The 25,757-nt window shown below is 38.7% G+C and overlaps 1 protein-coding gene across 1 annotated transcript in view; it reads right to left on the bottom strand.

Moving 5' to 3' along the window:
- Positions 1 to 2,378: 2,378 nt before the first annotated feature.
- Positions 2,379 to 25,757, bottom strand: part of pggt1b (protein geranylgeranyltransferase type I, beta subunit) — a 57,036-nt gene continuing 33,657 nt past the window's right edge. The window contains exons 6-9 of the mRNA XM_080188990.1: positions 17,984 to 18,029; positions 8,564 to 8,748; positions 5,504 to 5,612; positions 2,379 to 4,250 (exon numbers count right to left, since the gene is read on the bottom strand). Coding sequence (XP_080045116.1) covers positions 4,069 to 4,250; positions 5,504 to 5,612; positions 8,564 to 8,748; positions 17,984 to 18,029 — 522 coding nt within the window. The 3' untranslated portion in view covers positions 2,379 to 4,068. The remainder of the gene's footprint in view (positions 4,251 to 5,503; positions 5,613 to 8,563; positions 8,749 to 17,983; positions 18,030 to 25,757) is intronic.

The following is a 25,757-nucleotide window of genomic DNA, read 5'->3' as shown; positions in this document are numbered from 1 at the left end:
TCCAGGTTACCACTACTGCCCTCCTTCAGTTGATGAATCAGTATGCCTCCATGTTGAATACTACTTGGAAGAAGCACTGTGGGTAGCAAGATCACAGAATGTACTTTGGGTGTGGGACTTTAATATCTACCAAATGTGTTTGGTAGATCACACCTATTAGCACTGTTTGGTCTTGAACCATTATCAGCCATATTGGGCTTGTGGCAGATATGGAGAGAACCAACAAGAGTTAAAAACCTAATTTGCTTGTTCCCACCAATCTACTTGTTGCAAATACATGCACCCATGACAGTATTGGTAGGATTCTTTATGGAGATGAAGTCCCATCTTCACACTCAAACTACCTTCTATCTTATTGTGTGACTCTATCATCATGCTAAATAGGATAGCTTCAGACTATACCAAAACTAAGCTTCAATAAGACATTGTGTGTTGCTGCCATCAGAATTGTATTCAACCACAATCTGTAATCTCATGGATCAACACTGGTTCGGTGAAGTGCACAGGAGAGCACTAACACTAAAATATGCCAACTGTTGAAGCTACAACATAGGACTACATACATGCTGGATGATGAAAATAGCTTACTATAGACAGAACATAGTAATCCCACAACCAATAGATCAGATCAAAGCTCTGCAGTTCTGCCACATCCACTCATGAATGGTAGCAGGCACCTAAACAACTAACAGGAGGATGAAACTCCATAATCATCCCCATTAACAGGAGAAAACCAGCACATCAGTGCAAAAGACTAGGCTGAAGCTTCTGTAATCATCCTTAGTCAGAAATGTTAAGTACAAGATCCATCTCAGTTTCCACAAAAGTTCCCCAGCCTCCATGTTACTTGAGAAATGATAAACAGACCTTATGTAGCAAAGCTTGTGGAGAACATAAAAACTGACTGCAAAGTTTCTATGGGTATGTGAAGAGAAAAAAAATTGGTGAAGACAAATATTGGTCCCTTACAGTCAAAAATAGAAGAATTTATAATGGGGAGCAAAGAAATTGCTTGCAACTAAATACATACTCTGGTTCTGTCTTCACATTCTGCTATAAACTCTTCATCCTTCGTTTCTCAATCATGAACCACATTTGTTATAGTATGCCGAGCCTTTGTCATTTTGTTATCAGCACTGGTAGCCCGAACCTTAGGCCCAGCTGCTTTTAAAACTTCTACAGCAGGGCTACTTTCTGCCCCTTTAGGCTTTTGGTTGGGCCTGTTTTGGACTCCAACATAGCATTCACCTTGACCTAGTTTAGCTTTATTTTCTCCAACCAGGTTCTCCCCATTATAACTGAATAGTTACTGTTAACGACATACACGGACAAGTCTGTAATTGGTCAGTTCAGCTGCACATTTACATCCCATGCAACCGCTCAGCTGAACCACTTCCCTTGTATTGGATTTGAGTACTATCTTTTGAGGATTTTAAATATTGTAGTTCCGCTTGGTAAATAGTTGTTACCAACAAATCTGCTGCTCTGGTGTCCACCTCCATTTTCACAGGTTGTCCATCTATTAAAGGAACGACCCAGTAATGGTTTGTTGCACCCACCATGGCCAGTATATTCAACAAGGTCAGCATCTATGATTCTGCTTCCTTTCCACACCCTCTTTGAATCCCATGGATCCTTTTTGCTTTATTACGTATTCCATTTGGTACACTTGATTCTTGCTTTTTATAATTCATGATGCTTACATTTATTGAACCTGAATGTCTCCACGACGACCAAAGGTTTCATTGAGAAGTGGCATCGCAATATCCCCGCAATCGCATCATGAATTTTTGAGTCTAGTTCTCTGGGGCACCAGACTTTGCAAGGCATTGAATGAACCTCCTCCCAACACCCCAGCACAATACCCAGGAAAGTTGAGCAAAGTCCACTGCTCAGTGTTTTCATCATATTGTCCCACGGCGCCAAAAACTCCAGCCAAATTTACTATGGAAAGGTCTTGCATTAGCACAATATGCCACTAAGTTTTCAGCACTACACCTCTTTCTTTCAAAACGTTTTGCAACACGCCAGCTTAAATTACTATTGCAGGGTACTTATTTTCTGTGATCACTCTACTGTTCCAGACCTTTCTGGATATGCTGAGCTTCTTTTCCATTTTGTTTTCCCAAATTCTTGCTTTAAATTTCAGCTCCTTCATTGGCTGCTACTGATATTTGGCACCCTTCCATTGTCAGTTTTGAGATTTTTAAAGATCTTTTTAATCCTTTTTGGATGGCTGCAGGATGGATCAATGATTTTATTTCTTCAGGGAGACCACCAGCGTGGTTCCAACCTTCTCATTACCAGTTTTCCTTTGTGATATTTTTAATAAGGATAGGCTTTCAGACCACAAGGTTACAGATAAACAACAGCTTTATTGGAAAGGTGTTAACTCTACAGGCTGTTGGATAAACTGCGTAAATGGTCGATGACATTGTCAATACGTCATGTGATCAGACTCTTAAAAGAACCTTGTTCCAATGAGGAACAAACGTGAGTACACAACACTAAATCTTTACAAAACATTAGCTCAGTTGAAGATGAAGTATTGTGTCCAATGTTGGATACCACAGTTTAGGAAGGATATCAAGCTTTGGTGAGGGTGCTGAAGAGATTTATTAGAATGATTGATTACAGTTACATGGAGAGACTAGACAGCTGTTTTCTTAGGATAGGCAATACTATGAAGATTCAACAAAGACATTTAAAATCATCAGAAAGTTAGATAAGAGTAAATGAAAAAAAATGTTTCCTATGGCTGAGGGATTGATAACCACAAGGTATAGATTTAAGGTGCTGGTACAAGAACCTGAGGCAACAAGAGGAAAAAAAAAGCAATGAACAGTTAGCATTCAGAATGCATCGTCTGATGGGTGGTGGATATAGATTCTATAGCAGAGCCTCAAAAGGAAACTGGATAAAGACTTCAAGTAGAAAAGATGCAGGCATATGGGAAAGGAATGGGTCTAACTGGAATGCTCTTCAGAAGAGCTGACAGAGATTCTCTAGCTTCAACATCCTCTTTCTGTGTTGTACTATTCCATGATGTCCAAGTGGAAGTTACGTGAAATGTATGATATCGTTGTCCTCTTTCACCCCCACAGAAAAAGTCTCCAGTTCACATATTGCTCCTATAAAATACATACTTACAAATTAAAATTTCAATATCGGAATTACAAACATCCAAAGCAGAGCCACTGTATAGCAAAACAACATATTCTTTTTATTGTGCAGTGTATCAAGCAATCAAAAGTATTCACTTTTGCTACTCAACCAGCCATTGTGCCCAATGTAGGGCCAGTATGTTTAACAAACCGTTACGAATGAACAAAAGCTAGAAATTTCCTCTGAGCCAATTCCGTTCTGCCAACATAACTTTGCTGGACAACATGGCGGAAATTGCATTTGCACACAAGTGGGGGTCTGGTTATGGTGGAGGTATAAGAACAGATCTGAGGAAAACCCAAGTATTTTAATGTGTTACCTGTAACTCGATATATGCATTAGAAGTTGTATTCACTTGCCTCAAATCAAAATGACAAACTGATGCACTGTAGTGTTCCATCAATGCACTTGATGCAAATTTACTGATTCGCTTCAGTATGAAACCACAAATTCAATTAAATTGATTTTAATTCTGTAAAAACAGCTTTAGAACTTTAAAAATATACTTTTTAAAAATCCTGAAATGTTCACAACAGTGATTTAAAACAAAGGCCAGAAAATCAACAATGTTTTGTGAGAAAACAAAGGATCAGGCAGCAGGCAGATGTGATTTTTTTTATTAAATGCTCAAGTGTTTAGAAAATTAGTATAAATGATTTCCTACAGAATATAGACAAACCTCCATCCACTCAAAACACACATTCAATGTTTTGTCAGAATTCAGAGCAAATAGCAACTGGTCTGTTAATTGACCAATGATATTTTATTTTTAAACATTCTGTATGGCCGTCTTTTTAATATGGAGTCCCAGCATTCAAGCAAGACCTTTTCCTAATGACATGGCTTTTTCCTTGGGCTAGAATATTTGACCTAGTTTCAGTTTTATTTTTGCTACCACTTTTGTCATGTGTAGTCAGGCACAGATTCTAAGTGCTGGCCCTGCCCCTGAGTTTCCACTGTCTGGTGCAGGTGCTGGAGATGTTGAAAAGCCCTTATACTCATATTCAATGCAGGATGCACTTTGCAAACACCAGATTCTCCAATTAAGGAAAGACCACAGATCCCAAAGTACGCATGCAAAGCATCTGAAATAGACAGACAATGGTCAGAATTAGAAGCATGTTTGAAGAAAAAACAGAATGGGGTTGAGAACTTAATGAAACCTTCTTTAATCTAATAATTATTGAGTGGTCACATTTTGTCTTGGCAAAATAATGGTCACCTAATTTTATGGCTTTCTTTCCAAAATTTCCAACTAAAAATACAGCAGTACTGAATTCAATTGGTCCTTCAACAGCGGAACAGAAGACTTCAAGATTGTTGTAGTTAACCATAATGCATCTCCGTTGAGATGAGTTAACTCAACATAGCACCAAGAGGGAACAGGGAATCTTAAAGCTATGACTGCACTTGATGGCTGAGTCATCAAGCAAGGTGCATTGTCTCTTAAAACTTGGGAGGTACCTAGATGAAGGTGTAAACATCAAGGAAACTAGGATACATATGTGGGTTGCAAAAATGTTTACCATACTGCCATCGTGCAGTTTAACTACTTCCATGCCACTTGATCATTTCTGATTGATAGCAAAGCTGTACAGAACTGAGACATCCCTAACGATTTTTTTCATTACAAGACAGAGGGAAGGAGGAAGGGGATGAATGGGACAAGTCCTTATGAGAAAATGGCTTTAAAAAAAAAGAAATTACAGACACAACAGGTACATAACTTGTGCACTTTTTTGGTGATTTAAAAGTAAATGTGCAAACATTACAAATCGTTTTGTTTTGCAGTGACTGATTTGCTTTTTCAGATTTTTAATGAAAGGTCCCACACCAAACATTATCCTTTATCCTCTGTGTGAGGGTCTTTAATTTCTTGCCTTTTCCATTTTTATTATATCGCCAAACTTTGCAAAGAGTATTTCTTGTGTACGAAGAGATCAAGCATCTCTATGCAGTAAATTAATTCTAGCTGATTATTAGTCAAAGTGAAGTAACACCTGGAGCTAATGAATATTCTGTGAATGATGGATGATATGCCCTGACTGCCTGAATTTCATGATCCAAATGCAACTCAGCTGTGTGATAATTGCCACATAGAAGAAAATGTTGGTTGCTAAGAGAAAGAAGTTGTGCAATAATGTAGCCATGAAGGCATGTTCATTGTAACCCATAACTTCATTAGTCAAAGTGACTTTGCTTAATTGTACCTAAATTAGGTAGTAACCGATTTAGGAATTATATTTTAAACCAAACTGAAACCTTAAATTAACTTTTGCTTTCTACAACATCTACCAACAGCCAGTTTTTTAAAATCTCAAAAAAATTTCCATTTTACCTGGGTGACTATCTGGCCACTTTGCAAATCCTCCAACAATACGATCCTGGGTCGACAAAATGTAATTTCTGTTTTTCTCAAAATTAGTATACTGGAATATCTGCAAAAGCTGGAAAAGTATCCAAAAATGTATACTTATATTTTTACAATTTCTCAAACATTTTGTATAGGGGTCAATAAAACCTACTCTACTATTTATATTGCAGGTCATTGAAACATCCGTTAGGTATCACTTATGGGGTCTCTAAAAATGCTGAAAGAACAAAACTAATTATCTAGTACTTTTCTCATGACTTAAAACATTTTCATTACTTATTTTGAAGTATAGTCAACGTTACATAAGTGAATACAACAGCTGTTTTGTACAAAGACAGCAATGAAATATTTATCTAATTGCAATGATATTTGAGGGAAGATACTCAGGCAATTCCCAACATTTTCCAAATAATGCTTGAATGGTTCAACATCTTCATTAAAGGATAGCACTTCTGACAGTTTAGCACTTCCTCGTTGATTACGCGCCGAGGTTCTAGACTCTAGATTTCACCTTAACATGCTAACAAGACAAATCCCTTTTACAGGTCAGTTTTCAACTGGGTGAAATTTACTGAAAGCAGCCAAAACAAAATTTCCTGGGGAAGCCTAGCAAGTAACCTGAACATGCCCACCACCAGCCTCACTCTCCCTTGAGTTAGACAGGTGGGCGGGGTATCAACAAACCAGTTCCTTTGCATAAAGGCTATAAGAAAGAATCAGAGCAGAATTACCACAGAACAGACAACTTGCAAAAAAAAGTTTTGGATTGGAGAGAGCAGACTATTAAGTCAGGATCTGGCCAAGGTAAATTGGGAACAGCTACTCCTGTGGAAATCTACAGAAGAGCACAGGGGCAGAATTCAAAAAGGAAATGGGTAGGATACAAGCCAAGCATGGTCCCTCTAGGGTGACAGTGAAGATGAGGAGTGACAAGCCCAGAGAACTATGGGTGACCAGAGATATTCAGGATAGGATGAGAAGGAAAAGAAATGCTTATAGCAGGTACAAATCAGAGAAGGAGGCATTAGTAAAGTACAGAAAGTGCAGGATGGAGCTTAAGAAAGCAATTAGGAAAGTAAAGAGGGTATATGAGAAAGCTCTTGCAGGTAAAAGTAGGGGAAGTCCCAAGATATTCTATATCATTGGAAAGAGGATAACCAGGGTAGGGGTAGGGACCAAGGGGCCAGAGAACATTGGTAGAGTGTTGAATGAATACTGCACATTCGCCTTCAGCGAAGAGAATGAGGATGAAAGTATGGAATTCAGGAAGACTGTGAGGTTCTTAAACAAATTGATATAGGGAAAGACAAGGTACTGGAGGTATTGGCAGGCTTAAAAGTGGACAAATCTCCAGGTCCAGATGAATTGTGTCCCAGGCTGCTCTGGGAGGTAGGGGGCTCTAACCCAAATTTTTAACTCCTCTCTGGCTCCAGGGGAGGTGCCAGAGGACTGGAGAACCGCGAATGTGGTTCTGCTATTTAAGGAGGGTTGTAGAAATAAGCCAGGGAACTACAGATCACAGTCTCATGTCAGTGGTAGGGAAACTATTGGAGAAAATTCTGAAGGAGAGCATCTATCTCCATTTGGAGAGGCAAGATAGTCAGAATGGCTTTGTCAGAGGGAGATCGTGCCTAACAATTCTGATTTTTTTTATCTATGTGACCACTTGTGTAGATGAAGATAATGCAGTCAATGTAGTTTATATGGATTTCAACAAAGCCTTTGACAAGGTTCCACATGGCAGACTTCTAAAGAAGATAAATACACATGGAATACAGGGTAATTTGATAACATGGATTCACAATTGGCTCAGTTGTAAGGGACAGAGTAACGACAGAAGGATGCTTTAGTGACTGGAAGCCAGTGTCCACTGACGTACCACAGAGATCTGTGCTGGGTCCCCTATTACTCGTAATTTATATAAACATAGATGACTAGGTGGGGGGTAGGATTAGTAAATTTGCAGATGGCACAAAGATTGGTCAGGTGGCGAACAGTGAGGTCAAGTTTCGTGTGCTGCAAGATAAATAGATGGGATGGTCGAACGGGCAGATAAGTAACAGGGAGTTTAACTCTGAAAAGTGAGAGATGATACCCTTTGGAAGGCATCATTTGACAAGGAAGTATGCAATGAACGGCATGACACTAGGAAGTTTTGTTGAATAAAAAGATGGATCTCTGAAGGCAGACGGGCATGTTAGTAGGGTGGTTAGGAAGGTGGCATTTGGAACATTTGCCTTTATCAGTTGAGGCACAGATTACAAAAGCAGAGAAATCATGATGGAATTGTATAGAACGTCAGTGAGGCCACAGCTAGAACAGTGTGTGCAGTTCTGGTTGCCACATTATAGGAAGAAAATGATTGCACTGGATGGGGTGCAGAGGAGAATCACCAGGATGCTGCCTGGGATGGAACACTTAATTTATGAAGCGAGGTTGGACAGTCAAGGGGTGTTTTAATTGAATCAGAGAACACAGAGGAGTGACCTGATCAAGGTTTCCCAGATTATGAGGGGCATGGACAGGGTGGATAAAAAGCAACTGTTCTCTTTAGCTGAAGGGTCAGTTACAAGGAGGCACAAATTCAAGGTAAGGGGCAAGAAGTTTAGGGGGATAAGAGGAAAAACATATTTACCTGGAGGTTAGTAATGGTTTGGAATGCTCTGCCTGGGAGGGTGGTAGAGGTGAGTTGCCTTACTTCCTTTAAAAAAGTACTTGGATGCGCACTTGGCATTCAAGACTATGGGCCAAGTGCTGGTAAATGGGATTAGATGGGAGATCAGGTGTTTCTCATGTGTCAGTACAGAATCTCTGGACCAAAGGGCCTCTTCCACATCGTATGATTCTAACTAGGTTCTAACTCAAATTCAATTCAGCTAAAGACTTTTGACCTGTCTACTCTCTATCCTTGATAGAGGCTAGATAGTTGAGCTAGTATGTTTAGCATAAATATAGGAGCCTACTAATACAGCAGATCTTATAGAAAGTATTTCCGCATAAGCACAATTCAGAGTTTTGGATTACCTTTAGGGTTGCTCCAACCCAAAACGAGTAACATGTGTCTACAGGTTTATTGGGTCGTCCATGGAAACCATTCTGCTGTCTCATTATACACCACCGTCTTATTCTATTTAGTTCCTTCTCAGAAAAGACCTCTTTAAGTTTTCCCATCAGACAAAGAGAGGCAATGGCACAAAATGTGGATCCACCTACGAATCAACACAAGGACAAATTTCATAGCTCAGTGTTGCTGGCTTAAAGGTTGCAGAATAACTAATGAAGACAATAATGACCATGCTTGTGAAATAATTCACTCTGAAGCACAGCTAATTATAAATTAGCCATAGTTTCAGATTTTTTTTTAAAAGGAGAAAAACAGGACCAGCGTTAGAAGAAAATTAATTTGGGTTCAAGGATATAATGTTACAATTTGACCATTTTCAACTTTGCTTTGATTAAGTATGAACAGAAAGGAAATCATTTAGTTCAAATAAAATTGGATTTAGAAATCACCAGGTGGAAAATACCTTAAAATTGATATACGTCTAGTGGGCCAACGTCTACTTCAATCATAAGTCACAAATACGGCCCAAAAACAATGCAAAGCTTTGACTTCAGTAAGGTCTTTGACAAGATCCCTCATGGCAGACTGGTACAGAAGGCGAAGTCGCACGGGATCAGAGGTGTGCTGGCAAGATGGATATAGAACTGGCTCGGTCATAGAAGACAGAGGGTAGCAGTGAAGAGTTTCTAAATGGAGGGGCTGTGACTATTGATGTTCCTCAGAGATCAGTATTGGGACTTTTGCTGTTTATATCAGGATATAGACTGGTTGGAGACATGACAGATGGAGTTTAATCCAGACAGTTGAGGTAATGCACTTTGGCAGGTGTAATACAGACAGATGTAAGGGAAATATACAGTAAATGGTAGAATCCTTAAGAGTACTGATAGGCAGAGGGATCTGAGTGTACAGGTACACAGGTCACTGAAAGTGGCAACGCAGGTGGAGAAGGTAGTCAAGAAGACATATGACATGCTTACCTTCACTGGCTGGGACACCAAGTTTAAAAACTGGCAAGTCATGTTGCAGCTTTATAAAACCTTAGTTAGGCCACACTTGGAATACAGTGTCCAATTCTGGTCGCCACACTACGAGAAGGATGTGGAGGCTTTCGAGAGGGTACAGAAAAGATTTACCAGGATGTTACCTGGTATGGAGGGCATTAGCTATGAGGAGAGGTTGGAAAAACTTGATCTGTTCTCACTGGAACAATGGAGGTTGAGGGTGACCTGATATAAGTCTACAAGATTGTGAGGGGTATGGACAAAGTGGATAGTCAGGAGCTTTTTCCTAGGGTGGAAGAGTCAATCACTAGGGGACATAGGCTTAAGGTGCAAGGGGCAAGGTTTAAAGGAGATATGCAGGGCAAGTTGTTTACACAGAGGGTGGTGGGTGCCTGGAACCCGCTGCTAGGGAAGGCAATGGAAGCAGCTATGACAGTGACTTTTAAGAGGCGTCTTGACAAATAGATGAATAGGATGGGAATAGAGGGATATGGTCCCCAAAAGGGTAGGAGGTTTTAGTTCAGATGGGCAGCGTGGTCGAAACAGGCTTGGAGGGCCGAAAGGCCTGCTCCTATGCTGTAATTTTATTTGTTCTTTGACTAGTCAGAAAAAATTAAATTAAATTTTAAGTATGGTGCATTTTGAGGCCATTAAGATAGTCTTTACATGATCACACAATCTCTATTTTTTAAAATAACATTTAAATACATTTTGTTTGTAGATTTAGGAAATCTAATGAACCAAAATAAAATTTCTCCAGTTGCAGCATTTTTGGAAATATCCATCTTATTAGAAACCGATTCTAACACAAAGATATACAGGCATTAAACCAGCTTCCTTCCTTTGAAGATGTAGCTGATTAGTTCACTAGAGCAGTGTACTTTGGTTTTAAAGTCCCATAGCTGGCAGAAGTTGCCCAAGGTTCTGTACAGCAGGTGAAATTGTATCCAATACTGATACTTTTGGCAAGATACATGGAACCAAAAGTAGCACGAAAAGGGTGGTGCTCATGAAATTTTAAATGGCATTTCTCACTTTGCCACATCTCCCTTGGAAAAGCAACTTACAAATTTTGTTCTAGGTTTCCTCAGTAGCCAAGTATCATTCTCCAGATATTGCTTCCTACAACACTGTGATCATAGAACCAGAATAGTTACAACCAAGCTGGCAGCCATTCAGCCCATCATGTCTGTACCAAATCTCAGCAAGTTCAACCCACCTAGACCATTCCTCCCCACCTTTTCCGCAGAGCCCATTTGATAATTATCTTGATCTCTTTTGTAGGCCTCAAATGAATCTACCTCCAACACATTCTGACACAGCTGCCAATCTCTTCCCATATCCTTTATCTTCCTATCATTTATTTTTCATTCCCTCTGAACCTTCTATATTCAGCTTGTTTCTCAATTGTGTTATCCATTTGACAACAAGCACATGCACCCATTTTTTGCATTGTCTTACTCCTAACTCTGTATCTCTTATTATTCAGGATTTGTTTGCCCTATCTTTCGCCCTGTAGGAATCTACCCCAACTATACTCGTTTGCACGTGATGTTGGGAGTAATCCAAAGGTTATCTTTGGGCTCCTGCTTACAAACTTTCCTCCTACTTTCTGAATCCTGCCTGCAGGCCCATGTCTCACTGTCCGTCATTGATATTGATATGGACTGTGACCACTGGCTGTTCACTCTCCCCATGCAGAGTTCTCTGCAGCTGTTCAGTGACATTCTTGACTCTGGCACCAGGGAGGCAACATACCATTCTGGATTCACATCTTTGGTTACAGAAATGCCTGTCAGTTCCCTATTGAATCCCCCTTCACTATAGATTTCCAAACTTCCTCCTGCATATCTGAGCCAATTATGGTGCCTTGGACTTAGCGCTGGCTGCACTTGGCAAGTGAAATATTACTTTCACTAGCTTTCAGAATTCACAACTGGTTAGGGAGTGTGACAGAACTGGGGGCTCCTAGTCCTTCTCAACTACTTGACAGTCACCCATTCCCTTTCTGCTTGCATACCCTTAAGCTACAGGATGATCATATCGAGAAAGGTGCTCTCCACAAAACTCTCAATTTCCCAGTTGCACCGCAATGGCACTAGTTGCTGTTCAAACTCCAAAACCTTGAGCTCAAGCTTCAACAGTTGATGACACATCCTGCAAATGATTATCATGATTTGAGAAGTGCCATGGAGTTCCCAAATGGAACAAAATGCACACTCCACAGGTCCGAGCTTCCCTGCCATAAAAAAGGCTGAATGATCTAGGCATTGTTACTATCCTATTAGACACTTAACATTTAAAAAGAAACTTGAATACTTAAATGATTGACAGAACTATGCCACAAACTTTCGTACATTTAAATAAAACAAATTTCATTATCAGAAAGAATTAAACAAAGTATGCTTTATAAACTTAACACTACAGCCTATGAATACTGATGCCATAAACTTGAATTTCTATTTGCCTTATCTTAGGAAATCTTGAAGATTCATTCACTTTCTTTGAACCAACACAAAAGGTATCACAACTCTTCAGAATTCTTTAGACTTCACCCTGGTTTCTCATCAGAGTTCCAGCTATTCTCTAAGCTGCAAAGTTCCCGATGGTTCTATTAGCTTTTAGCTGAATGGCCCTATAACTTTCCTTCTAAAATCTCACGACTCCTGATTCCACAACTGACACACAGGCCTTCCTGCAACTTTTGTACAGTGGTTAAAAACATTTTTGTGTTCTAACAATCCAATGATATGGTTTCAAGCTGCAAGCAAATGGATTACTTTCAGAACTTCAAAAGCGACAAGATTAATCGCCTTTCACAGAGCATTTTACAGATTTCTCTTCCAACTAAACAAACCTTCTAGTCCTTTGTCCACCTACGAACTTTGCCTTATACTGAATACCAGCTCCAATCACAGCCTGCATTATGTACAACAGATCTAGTGTTTACCATACTTCAGATGTAAATCAAGCTTCACCTCTCGAGTTCCAAGGAGCTACAACTTACACAAGAAACAAAGCTGACAGTCCCTTGGCTGCTTTTCCAAATTTTAGCCTTCTCTGCTGGCTATATCCTAACTGCATTTACAGGGATACACTCAAAAATAAAACATCTTATTAAGCTCCGCCCATTTCCAAGGCGCTGTAAACACTTAGTCTGTTCACTGTGCAAGACGTCTCACAACACCAGGTTAGAGTCTAACCAGTTTATTTGATAGTAATCTCACAAGCTTTTGGAAACGGTGTCCCTTCACCAGGTGTGTGGAAGGTTCCACACACCTGATGACGGGACATCGTTTCCGAAAGCTTGTGGGATTACTATCAAATAAACTGGTTGGACACTAACCTGGTGTTGTGAGACGTCTTACTATGTTTATCCCAGTCCAACGCTGGCATTTCTACATCACAGGTACAAGTGCAGATCACCTTTTCAGTCCAAAGCTTCCGTTATTCTGGAAACCACATAAATAATGGGTGTATTACTTGAATAACTTCTGATATCATGTCTCCAATTCTATAGCTAAGTAAACCCATCTGCTGTTTTATGACTCTCAACTTTTCCTTTACTGACTTCATATGTAAACACAAGTTACTCTTTCAATTGTAACTACCTTAAGTTTGTGGTATTTACCAGGGCTTCCCCCACAATCAATTTACATTTAACATTCAATTTCTAAAACTAAAAAGTTATATCTCCCGATGTACAGCTGCAGTAAAACTTTCCTACATTTATATTCCATTCCCCTGCAAGGAACACCAACATTCCATTTTCCTTCCTAATCACTTGCAAATTTCTAAAAAAGATTTAATCTTTTTAGTATGTATAGTTATTACCAACCCAAGCAGTAGCTTGCTCTGTGGCTAAATGGAGATTTCCGGGTCCTCCCTTGAATTATCTCAAAAGTAGTACATTAACCTTTTGTAATTCATGTACCAGAACACTCAGATTCCTCTCTATTAGCGTTCTGAAATCTCCCTTCATTTAAACAGTACTACTGCATTTCCATTCTTCCTGCCAAAATTATACTCTTTCTGCCAATTTTTTGCCCATTCATATTTTTCTTCCCACCTATCTTGGTGTTATCAGCAAATTTAGTAACCATGCATATCAATCCTTTCAACCAAATCACTGTATTGGTAGCAAATAGCTAAGGCCCCAGCACTGATTATTGTGGCATTCCCCTAATTACACTTGCTAATCCAAAAATAAGACCAGTTTATCCCTACCCTTCTTCCTGTTAGATAACTAGTCCTTTATTACTCCCATGTGCTTTTATTTTGACATGGCACCTTACCAAAAGCCTTTAAAAAATCCAAGTGCACCACATCTACAGGTGTCCCTTTATCCACTTTGCTTGTACTTCCCAAAGAATGTTAATATATTAGTTAAACATGATTCCCCTTTCACAATTGCTGGTCCTGTAGAGAGAGAATCTGGGGATGAAATAATGGGTTAAAAGAAAATGGTGGAAGCTTTTAACGGATAATTTTGTGTCTGTTATCACTGTAGAAAACTTGAAAATCAAGAGGCTAAAAGGAAGCAGGAGCTTAAAAGCATCACTGGGAAATGATGCTGGGATAAACTATTGGGCTTAAAAGCTGGCAAGTCCAGGACCTGATGGCCTGCATCTTAAAGTCTTAAAATGTTGGCTCTGCCTGATCAAATTATGATTTTATAAATGTCTTGCTAATAACTTCCATAATGCTAGATTCTAGCAATTGTCCCATGTCAGATGTTAGGCCGATTGGTCTATTTTTTCTTCTTTCAATTTCTCTTTCTCGAGCAACAATGTTACATTTGCTATTTTCCAACCTACTGGGACCCTTCCAAAATCTAAAGAATTCTGGTAGCTTAATATGTCTCTATTGCAGTACAAGGCATTTCGGTCAGGAAGGATTAATGTATGGATGGAAAAACGGTACCGGCCACATGATGTAGAGAATCACGTGATGGAAGACTGTGGATAGAGAAAGTCTGAGAGAAATCAGCATAAAGATAGCACATGGTAAGGAGTTACACCTTGGGATATGTATACACTTGTTTGTTAAGAATAAATGGTTTACATCCAACTGCACAAGCCTCCAGGCCTCTTTGGTGCGACATCTAAAAATCTTACAACATCCATCTTTGCAATACTTAAAGACCTTAAGATGCAGGCCATCAGGTCCTGGATTTGCCAGCTTTTAAACCTAACAGTTTATCCCAGCACCATTTCCCTGGTGATGGTTTTAAGCTTCTGCTTCCCTTTAGCCTCTTGATTTTCAAGTATTTTTGGAAAATTTTTTTTAAGTTTTCTACAGTGATAACAGATACAAATTCTCTATTAAAGCTTCCACCATTTCCTTTTAACCCATTATTTAGTCCCCAGATTCCCTCTCTACAGGATCAACACTCACTTTGATTACTTTTCTTTTTAAAATACTTATAGAAACTCTTACCATCTGTTTTTATATTTCTAGCTAGCTTTTTCTCAATCGATCTTCTTTTGGACCTACCATGCATCTTTGCAGTTTTTTTCCTATTTTGTGCTGTTCTGAACGTTAGAACATAGAACATAGAACATAGAACATTACAGCGCAGAACAGGCCCTTCGGCCCACGATGTTGCGCCGACCAGTTACAAAAACAATGACCCACTAGCCTATACCAATCCCTTTTCGTCCATAAACCTATCCAGAGATCTCTTAAACGCCCCCAAACTAGACGCATCTACAACTGCAGCAGGCAGGGCATTCCAATCCCTCACCACCCGCTGGGTAAAGAACCTACCCCTGACATCCGTCCTGTAGCTACCCCCCCTTAATTTAAAGTCATGCCCCCTCGTGCTAGCTTTCTCCATCCGAGGAAAAAGGCTATCACTATCCACCCTATCTAAACCCCTAATCATCTTATATGTTTCAATAAGATCCCCTCTTAGCCGCCTTCTTCCCAACGAAAACAACCCTAGATCCCTCAGTCTCTCCTCATAGGACCTCCCCACCATACCAGGCAACATCCTAGTAAACCTCCTCTGCACCCTCTCCAACGCCTCCACATCCTTCTTGTAATGCGGGGACCAGAACTGCACACAGTACTCCAAGTGCGGCCGCACTAGAGTAGTGTACAGTTGCAACATTACACTGCGACTCCTAAATTCAATCCCCCTACCAATAAACGCCAAGACACCGTACGCCTTCTTGACAACCTTATCTACTTGATTCCCAACTTTCAGGGATCTATGTACACACACACCTAGATCCCTCTGTTCATCCACACTATTCAAAGTCCTCCCGTTAGCCCTATACTCGACACATCTGTTGCTCCTACCAAAGTGAATTACCTCACACTTCTCCGCATTAAATTCCATCCGCCACCTCTCGGCCCAGCTCTGCAACCTATCTAAGTCTCCCTGCAGACTATGACACCCTTCCTCACAATCTACCACACCTCCAACTTTGGTGTCATCAGCAAATTTACTAATCCACCCAACTATACCCTCATCCAGATCATTAATAAAAATTACAAACAACAGTGGCCCCAAAACAGATCCCTGAGGCACACCACTCGTAACTGCACTCCATGATGAATATTTACCATCCACCACCACCCTCTGTCTCCTATCTGATAGCCAATTCCTGATCCAACTTCCTAGATTACCCACAATCCCATACATCTGCATTTTCTGCAGAAGCCTACCATGGTGAACCTTATCGAACGCCTTACTAAAATCCATGTATACCACGTCAACTGCCTTACCCCCATCCACCTCTTTGGTCACCTTCTCAAAAAACTCAATAAGGTTAGTAAGGCACGACCTACCTGCTACGTTCTCTTTTTGTGCCATACATGATGCATCCTTCTTTTAATCTCTTTCTCTCTCACTGAAATAAATCTTTACTGAGAATTAAGTATCTGCTTAAAAGTGAAACCGTACATTTACTGTCTTACCTTTCAACCAAGATTCCTAGTTCACTTTAGCCAACTTGGCCTTCATTCCCTTATAATTACATTTATGTTTAAGACACACTTCTCCCTTTTAAACAATGTGAAATTCCATCATAATACAGATTATTTTATGAAGTTACTGATTACATGTGCTCAAGTCTTGAACAGACAGCTTCCTGATTAATAATAGAATGCACTTCTCTAACAAACTATTTTCAGGTTGTCAAGATACAGTTTAAACTTAAGGGATCTCCCTTTTAAGATGGAGATGAGAATAATTTTTTCTCCTCTCAAGAGGGTCATTCATCTGTGGAATTCTCTTCCTCGACTACAGTGGAATCTGGGGGCACTGAATTTATTCAAAGTTGAATTAGATTTTTGATAGACAAGTAAATTCAGGGTTAGGAGTGACAGGCAGGAAAAGTTGAATTAAGACCACTATCTCTTATCAAACGATGTGGGGATGCCTGTGTTGGACTGGAAGAATTGAATTTTGCAGCCTTGGATGTCTTTGTGGTTGTATTTGACTCATGAGCCGCTCCCATGCTATTTTGCAGTGCTGACCTGCATTTAAATAGATAAAACTACAGAGCAGCTGAGGATATAACCAGGCCTAAAGTGGCAGGCCTTTATTGGGTAAGAGTATTTTAAACAGAAACGACTCACAGCAGACGTCTGACTTCACCTGATGAAGGAGTAGCACTTTGAAAGCTTCTGATTTGAAATAAACCTGTTGGATTATAACATGCTGTTGTGTGACCTCTCATCTAATCTTATCAAATATACGGCAAGCTGGAAGGGGCGAATGGTCTACTCCTGCTCTTATGTCGCTATGTTTATGTTACCTCTAGAACATACAAACTAGACATCAGGCATTCGTAACACTATTGCAAGTTATAACATGGTACTCCCAGATAGATTGCTAAATAGGGTAACTTTTGGTTTATCATTATGAAGCTAAAATAATAGGATTTATAAATTGAGGTTGAGGCCTTGAAAGAGCATCAATGTTGTTCCCCAAAGAACCTAGACGCAAATCTAGAGAAAGGTTTTTTGTAATTTCAACCCTCCCCAAGATTCAATGCTAAACAAGCTCAGCTCATGACCTTTCGTATCATTAATGCCAATCCTGAAATTGGGAGCAACTGGGGTCAACTTAGTCTCTGATATGTTGTTTCCTTTCCTGTACGCATTTTTATTCAATGCATACCACAAGGCAGCCTGAACCAATGAGAGTTACGTGTGGACTCGAGAACTACATTTTGGCCTATTGCAGGGAATCGGTATACCAATACAGAAGACTTAAATGACAGCTTTTAAATCAATTCAATTACATCAGTAACAGACAAAATATGTATAAAATCTGTTTTCTTCACAAGATTGATACTGTTTAACAAAACAGGTAAATAAACATGCTGACAAACAATTTTTTGACTATAAAATGATGCTTACCATGTGATTCCAGTCCAGCTCCCTGGGCAAGTCCACTGTCATATGACTGAAAAGAAAATACAGTTAAGAAATATTTCCTAAGTAGATATACACAATAAAATGTATCTAATAAATTCTAAGATTGTAAAACTTTAAGTCAGTAATATTTTCAAAGATGATCAAGACGATAAGCAGATTTTCTACATTATTATAAAATTGAAAATGTCAATTAAGTTTTGGCATCAGCTTGAGTACTAACTTCTTCAAAATTGTTTACTCAGTGGGAATATTTATATTAGTGATTGGAGTAGTTTATAGGAATATGTAATCTATACCTTCAGTTGAGAGCTTATAGAAAAATACAATTACCCTCTCCCTATACTTGCACATTAACGTCCAACCCCCATCAACTTACTCATCACCTGCCTAATTCTATTCACACTGATAATTAATATGCACAAGTACCATGTATAAATTTCTGACCATCAGAAATCAAACCATTTGATGTGAAGTAGTGCGTGCATGCCTGGACACACACGCACACACACAAGGGTAATTTAAAAAAAAATGCCCATTCAGGCACTACTGCGAAATTTAAATGAACATTCATCTTCAGAAAAGTAGGTAACTATTACAGGCTCAATAGCGCAGTTCAGAAACAAAATAACACACTATTTTTGGAAGGTGTGTGTCTGGGGTACTTTATAAGCTAATTTTATATTAGTTTTGTAACAATGGATTGCCCACAAGTACAGCAGAAAATTAAATAAATTGAATTTTATACATGCCTTTGCTCTGATGCATTTTTGGCTGTTCTTTCAGGAATGAATTGCAATGTGAATTTAGTAACTTAAGTAACACTAAATATAGCCTTATATTTACCAAATGTATAAAGAAGCCCACTAAAATTTGCAAATAAGACGAGGGCAAATTGTTAAGGCTCTGAAAATCTTTTCATGTTTACAGGCATCCACAAATACATTTCCTGCTTACTTCAGCCAGTACATCTCCTACTGCTCCAATGTGATGATATCAGAAGTGGTATTTTTTTTCCTCCCCATTCTGACTTCAGCTGGTTTTAAGGTCAGTCAATCTATACTGGCTGAATGTCACCCTGAATTTTTGAAATTCTGGAGATTCCACTTGTTTAAAATTAGATCCATTCCTTCAAGTTCAATTCCAGTATGGATTATGGTATCTTGCTGTTGTGTAGAGAAGGCTATTCTACAATTCTGTCCATCTTTGTTTGAACAAGGGCCATTTTGCTTACCCATGGTATGATCAATGGGCAAAGTGAACAGAGAAAGTAGAAAGAGAGTTTTTGTAACAGAATTGCTGGCACTCAACTTTTTAAAAAGGGTAGGCAAATCTGCTGTGAGTGGTTTCTGTTTAAAATACTCTTCCACAATAAGGCCTGCTACTTTAGGGCCGGTTATACCCTCAGCTGCTCTGTAGTTTTATCTATTTAAATACAGGTCAGCAATGCAAAATAGCCTGGGAGTTGCTCACGATTCAAATACAGCCACAAAGACATCCAAGGCTGTGGAATTCAATTCTTCCTCGTCCACTAACCATGGAAACTGTCAATATTTAAAATTAGATTGGATACATGGATGAAGGAAAAACAGTTGAAGGGTAATGGGGAATAGGGTGGATAAATATGATTAGAATGATTATATGTGGATGCATAAACCCTCAAATAGATTGGGTAGGTTAAGTGGTCCATTTCCGTGCTACAACAACACCTAGGTATTAAAGGATAGAAATAGCGTAAGCAGTTGAGAGAGACACAGTGAGAGAGAGAAATGAGTGAAACAGAGGGGAGGAGGAGCTTAGAAAAAGAGGCTGAAAGAGTCTAGCATAGATGACAATGAAAATTGTACAGAGCAAGTTGATGCTAAAAAAAAGGAGAAAAGATGCACAAATAACTGGTGTACCAAAAAGCAGAAATGCAGCTTGAGACTCCAAGAAACAATTTTTTTTTGTCCATGTGGAATGTCATAGATGATGATATCCTGGTAATTAAGAGCTCAGCTAAATTATGTCTCCAAGGACAAAGTTTCCTGATTATGGGCATGTATCACAGTCTTCCAAGTTATTGTGTTGAAACAACTCAACTCTTTTATAGCACTTTTTCAGGAAATGCTCACTGGCTGCCAAATTAAATACATCTGAGTATAGTGGAGGCAGAATAAATCATGGTTTTCAAAAGGGAGTTGGACAATTACGTTAAGAGAAAATATCTACAGGACTATGAGGGAAAGCATGAACTAGCTGAGATGCTGCTCAGGGAATCAGCAAGGACCTGGACGGCAGAATGGCTCTCTTTTATGCTATAATCGTACTACGGGCAGGATCTTTTGCTCTCTGGTGGCAAGTTTGGAGAAAGGAAAGGCATTTATTCAGGCAGGATGGTAGTGTACCTGAATCCCACTGCCAGAATTAAGTTAAGGACTATCGTTGCCCCTCCCTCCTGCCACCAATTGAGACAATTAATAACACTCAAGGGAGTTATCCACTGCCACCAGCAAGAGCCCAGCTGCAGGTAGGCCTGTTCCCATGCAGCGTGTGGTCGGCTTGTTGCCTCCTAGAGAACTCAATCAAAGGTAATGTGTAGCTGATCAAGGGACTTGTTATCTGATCGTGCATTGCATGACCTAATGAGTAGCTATCTGCAACACTAAGCAGCCCTCTCATAACTTCACTGGATAAATAATCAAAATTCAATAAAGTGCCTATAAAATAATGACCCAGAATTTGCTGGGAATAGAACAAAATTCACTGTGTCCACTATTAGTCTATTAAAAATTTACTATGAAAAGATATGCCACTAGTTGCAAATCGTAAATTACTGCACGATTTACATGACCCCATGTTAGTCTCAGAAAATGTTTCCAAGTCATACATCACCCCGACTTGGAAACATATTACCACTCCTTCATCGTCACGGGATCAAACTCTTGGAACTAACCACCCACCAGCAGCTTGGAAGTACCTGCACTACATGGATTCCACATGAAATCTTCTTGATTAGTTCAAAAAGGCACTTCATCACCATTTCTCAAGGGCAATTAGGGATGGGCAATACACTTTGGTCTTGCCAGTGACAACCCACATCTCATGAAAGGAAAAAAGGAGCCTATTGTGAACCTTCCCATGATTGCCAAAAAATTGCCGCTTTTGTGCTATAAATAAAAATTAAACTCACGGCAGCAGGTTAGGGACATTATTCCCCAGTTGAGATGATTAATGGTCTGGATATGCAAGTCACTTTAAGGCCCAGGAAAGGAACAAACAAAATAAGGGAATCACATGCTTGCAGCTTTGTCCCTGAGATTTTAAAAAATTACATATTTTTTCTTTCTTCTCCTTTGTCTGTCCTTTCTTTCTGAACCCAATATTTCTTTTCCTCTTTCTATTTCTGTCTGCATCAAACTTAATTCCTCATCCGTCATAATTTCCTTTCTTTCCCCATCCTTAAATTTCACTGGTTAAAGAGATAGACTGCAAATCCTGTCATTCAAGAACCCAGATGTCCCAGTGACCTCATGTACTTCCCAAGACTTGCTGAGCAAAAATCTAACACAAGGAACACACCATGAACTCCTTGCTCCAGTAAACTCTGGGCCATTGTATCAAAGTCAACTAAATAATGAAAATATCGTTTGCTTATCTACTTTATGTATTTTTAAAGAAAGTCAATATACACTGGTCTCTTTCAGTAGCTTTGTATACAACTATACTATTTGACGTGCTTTTGCCAGTCCTACCTTAGATTGGCTTAGTCATTTTAATTAGCCTCATTATTCCAGTTTCAAAGACAGATACAATTCATCCACGTTTCCACTACTCATCTATACTCAAAGATCACTGCTTGAAAATGTGCACGTGGCAACATTAGGCTTAAGTGGGACACTTTCTATGGTCAACTTGTTGAACATTAGTCATAGCCTGGAATCCTATATGCAGGATGCACTGCATTAAGATAACAGAAAGCTGCAGAGCTTTACTTAAGGTAGGCATAAATTTTCTGAAGAGTAAAAAAGATATGAATAATATATTTGCATGTGTTTTATTATTAAAGCAGAAGAGGATGGTGATGCTTAGATGCACTACATCATGCCTGCTACAGCTGTCTGAGAACAAGCTCATTTGTTAATCAGCATATTCAGCTTTTCATGCACTTATATTCAATTAATTGGGATAGCTCATGAGTAGTGAAGTTTTACTCCAATTCCTTGCAACCAAAAAGTACGACTGAACCCTCAACATCCAAAACCAAAATTGACTGGAATTCTTTAAGATCAATATAGCAAGTTTTAAAATAATTTTAATGGCACTGAAACCAACAATGTTGTGTTATCAAAAAAATACAGCAAGTTGCTATTTCTGTTCAATTCCTTGAACTTTCCTGATAAGACAGCTCATTTACACGCTTACATTATTAATATGCTCTTGATATATTCCTCAGATTGCTTGAGCAAAAATGTACTTAAAAACAGAGACATGTTGACACTTAAATTTGAGTTAACTAAAAAGGAACAGGGTGAGGTGCATATGTGCTGATCTTCTAATAAGAACATGCAATGTATATTGTTCAAAAACATTTGAGACCAAAGATGAACATAAATGAGGCCTTTAGGGAATCATAAAAAAAATCAATTCATCATGCCTTCTATAATGTATTTTTTCCCCAGCTATCATTTCCTGCTTACTTCCACCTTGGATGATTTGCAATGGCTATTTACTTACAAAGCAAAGATTGAGGAAAAGTGGTTTTTAAACTTGTCTGTATGGGAAATCCAGTCAAATCCGAACATTCAGATTCTAGTTAACAAAATGAAATAAATCATAGTAGAAAACACTATATTTAGCAATATTGTATTAAGTGAAATAGAAAAGTGCAGCTTGAAGAAACTCAAAAGTCTGAAGATCTTCTGGGCAAATAGTGTCCAGCAATCTGAGGGAACCTTGCCCACAGCCCATGAGATATCTATACTCATCCCATTCTGACATCTTCAGCATCCCAAGTTTTTAAATTGCTCCAGCACTGGTAACTCTGTTTAGACCCAAAGCTCTTGAATTTTTCCCCTTTGCCTGTCTCTCCTCCTTTCAGACGCTCCTTAAATTCTACTTCTTTGAATAAGCATATAGCCACTTTCCTTAATATCATTTTAGGTGACTCTGTGCCAAATTTTGCTTTACGATGAAGCATCTTGAGATGCTTTATTATGTTAAAAGTACTATATAAATACAACAGCAACAACATGGTGAGATTTCTGAATCTCGTACCAAGAATGTTGCAATTCCAAACACTCCTATGTTCACCTCAAACTTTAATCCATCTAGATAGAGATGGGTGTGCAAAATGTTGGACAGATTCCAAATAAAGGGAATGGAGTATGACAGGTAACATCTAAAGCAAATTAAATTTACTTTACTCCACTGCACAAGTTACAACAAAATATCCAAACACCCAGAAAATTGCCCAAATGTGGAACTCTGACCTTCATTAAGTTAGCTACTAATAAAAGATAATGTCAACATCTTGGCATAATTTATTGGTAATGTTATAAAAAGTAGGTACATGCAACTAACTCAAGTGGAGTAAAAATAGAAATATGCAACCAACTCAAGTGGAGTAGATTAGAATTCATCATTAAATCCCCCAGTAGCAATTTGAACAAGGATATGACATGGGAATTATGAATTAGCGCTAAATGCACAATTAACAGAATAAAAATTATACTCTGAATTGTGGTGGTCATAGATTGAGATTAGTAACTGACCACTCTGCCCCTCAAAACTAAAAAGACAATATTCTGTGATAGAAGCTTGAAACAGAGATGACTTCAATATATAAAACAGTAAATTATTCAAAGTCCAAGTGACATTACAGATACATTGCCTCCTTGGCTAATTCAAGCAACGGTATCAAAAGAATTGGAGCAGTTTATCAGATTGCTACTCTTGAAAGATATGTCATTATGGTTCTGGCTTAAAAGAAATACCTGCTTTCAAAAGAACTCCTTCAGCATTGGTTGACTGTTAAATGGAAGTTTCTATCTCAACACAATACTTGTGTTTTTCCTGTTATAACAGATACTGACACGACTGCATTGTACAGATGATCTGTTGGACCATTAAAGAGAAAAGAGGATACTCCTTTAAATAAATCTATACTGGTGAATGTCTAAAAAAAACACTGGCTACAAAAAAAAACAAAATACAGAAGATGCTGGAAAACTGAATTAAAAATAGAAAATACTGGAAATAGGTCAACTTGTCTGGCAGCATCTGTAGACAAAGAAACAGAAGTGACTTTTCATCAGAATTGGAAAAATTAGATATGTAATAGGTTTCAAGCAACAAAGACCAACTGTCCCATTCTAAATAAATAAGTTTAATGTGCTACTTTGGTATTTCAAACAGTCTTTGTCATGACTATCAGATTATTTAATAATCTAAATTAGATTTTATTTCAGTTTATGTTTTCTTTTCAATTTGCTTTCTACATCAATTCCATTTTTTTCCCTCCTATAATTCTATTTCTTTACATTTGAGGTCTTTATCTTCCCTCCATTATAACATATTTCTAGGAAAGTATTGGCATAAGTTCATCCTTTGTATTAATATTGCCCATTCATTATTATTCATATTTCTCACTGTTCATCAAAGCATACCAATCAAGACTTGAGTTTGTTTTTTCCTCATATTGTAGGCTCAACTTGAATTTGCTAACCTATTACCTAGCCCAAGGATTACAAATCATATGCATGTCAGATAAATTGTGATCAGTGGGATAACTGATCAGGTCACAACCAGACACAACCACAGCCTCATTCATGAACACATGCACAATTCTAGCGTGAATCATTGCAGTAGCAAATGCAGCTGGTCATATTAATAAATCAGTACTTAATGTTTTTACCACCTTCCTCTGCCCTCAAGGTGGCATTAACCTTTTCAAAAAAGTGTGTTAGTACTGCCATTAAAACTGTGGAAAAGAAGAATGCTCCACAAATTTGCTATTATCACTGACAAGAATTTCTATTTTTGCAGAGAAACAAATCCCTGCCTAATGTTCAATCTTAAACTGGAGGCGCAAAAGATGACGAGCATTCTAGGGGATCAGTTCTTCCCACTTTCACTGACCCTGCAAAGGACATCATGCCTTTCTAAGCTATTTTGTTGTACTGCACAGAGGACTGGCACAAAAGCTCAAGCTGCTTTCAACCTAATATTGAAGTACATTTAAAACATGCATTTTGGATACTTAATTGAAAACTGTTAGCTTTCTCTCAAGCTTTAGAACATTGTCAGAACAAAAATTATTTTTTTGAGGACTTTCCCACATCAGAATAATGTTAACCTCTTTTCATAAAGGCAAATGTACTATGACAGTGGAAGAATTGTGGTAACTGTGCAAAATAACCATTAGCTAAAAGAAACAACTAGATTAATGCAAATCACTGCTACACAAATCCAGCATGCACATTAGATAATTGCACATACAAAGAAACCAATCATATGTGGTTAAAGGTATTATCCAATTTCTCCTGGGCCTATTTATGGTTTAAAGAGACAGTCCCAAAACACTGGGAGGAAATAACTCAGCACAAAGAACAAAGAAAATTACAACACAGGGACAGGCCCTTTAGCCCTCCAAGACTGCACCAACCATGCTGCCCGACTTAACTAAAATCCCTATCCTTCTGGGGACCATATCCCTCTATTCCCAACCTATTCATGTATTTGTCAAGGTGCCCCTTAAAAATCACTATTACATTTGCTT

The sequence above is a fragment of the Carcharhinus amblyrhynchos genome, chromosome 5, assembly GCF_965287045.1.
Source record: "Carcharhinus amblyrhynchos chromosome 5, sCarAmb.v2.hapA, whole genome shotgun sequence".
Taxonomy (NCBI): domain Eukaryota; kingdom Metazoa; phylum Chordata; class Chondrichthyes; order Carcharhiniformes; family Carcharhinidae; genus Carcharhinus; species Carcharhinus amblyrhynchos.
This window is presented reverse-complemented; position numbering and strand designations above follow the sequence as displayed.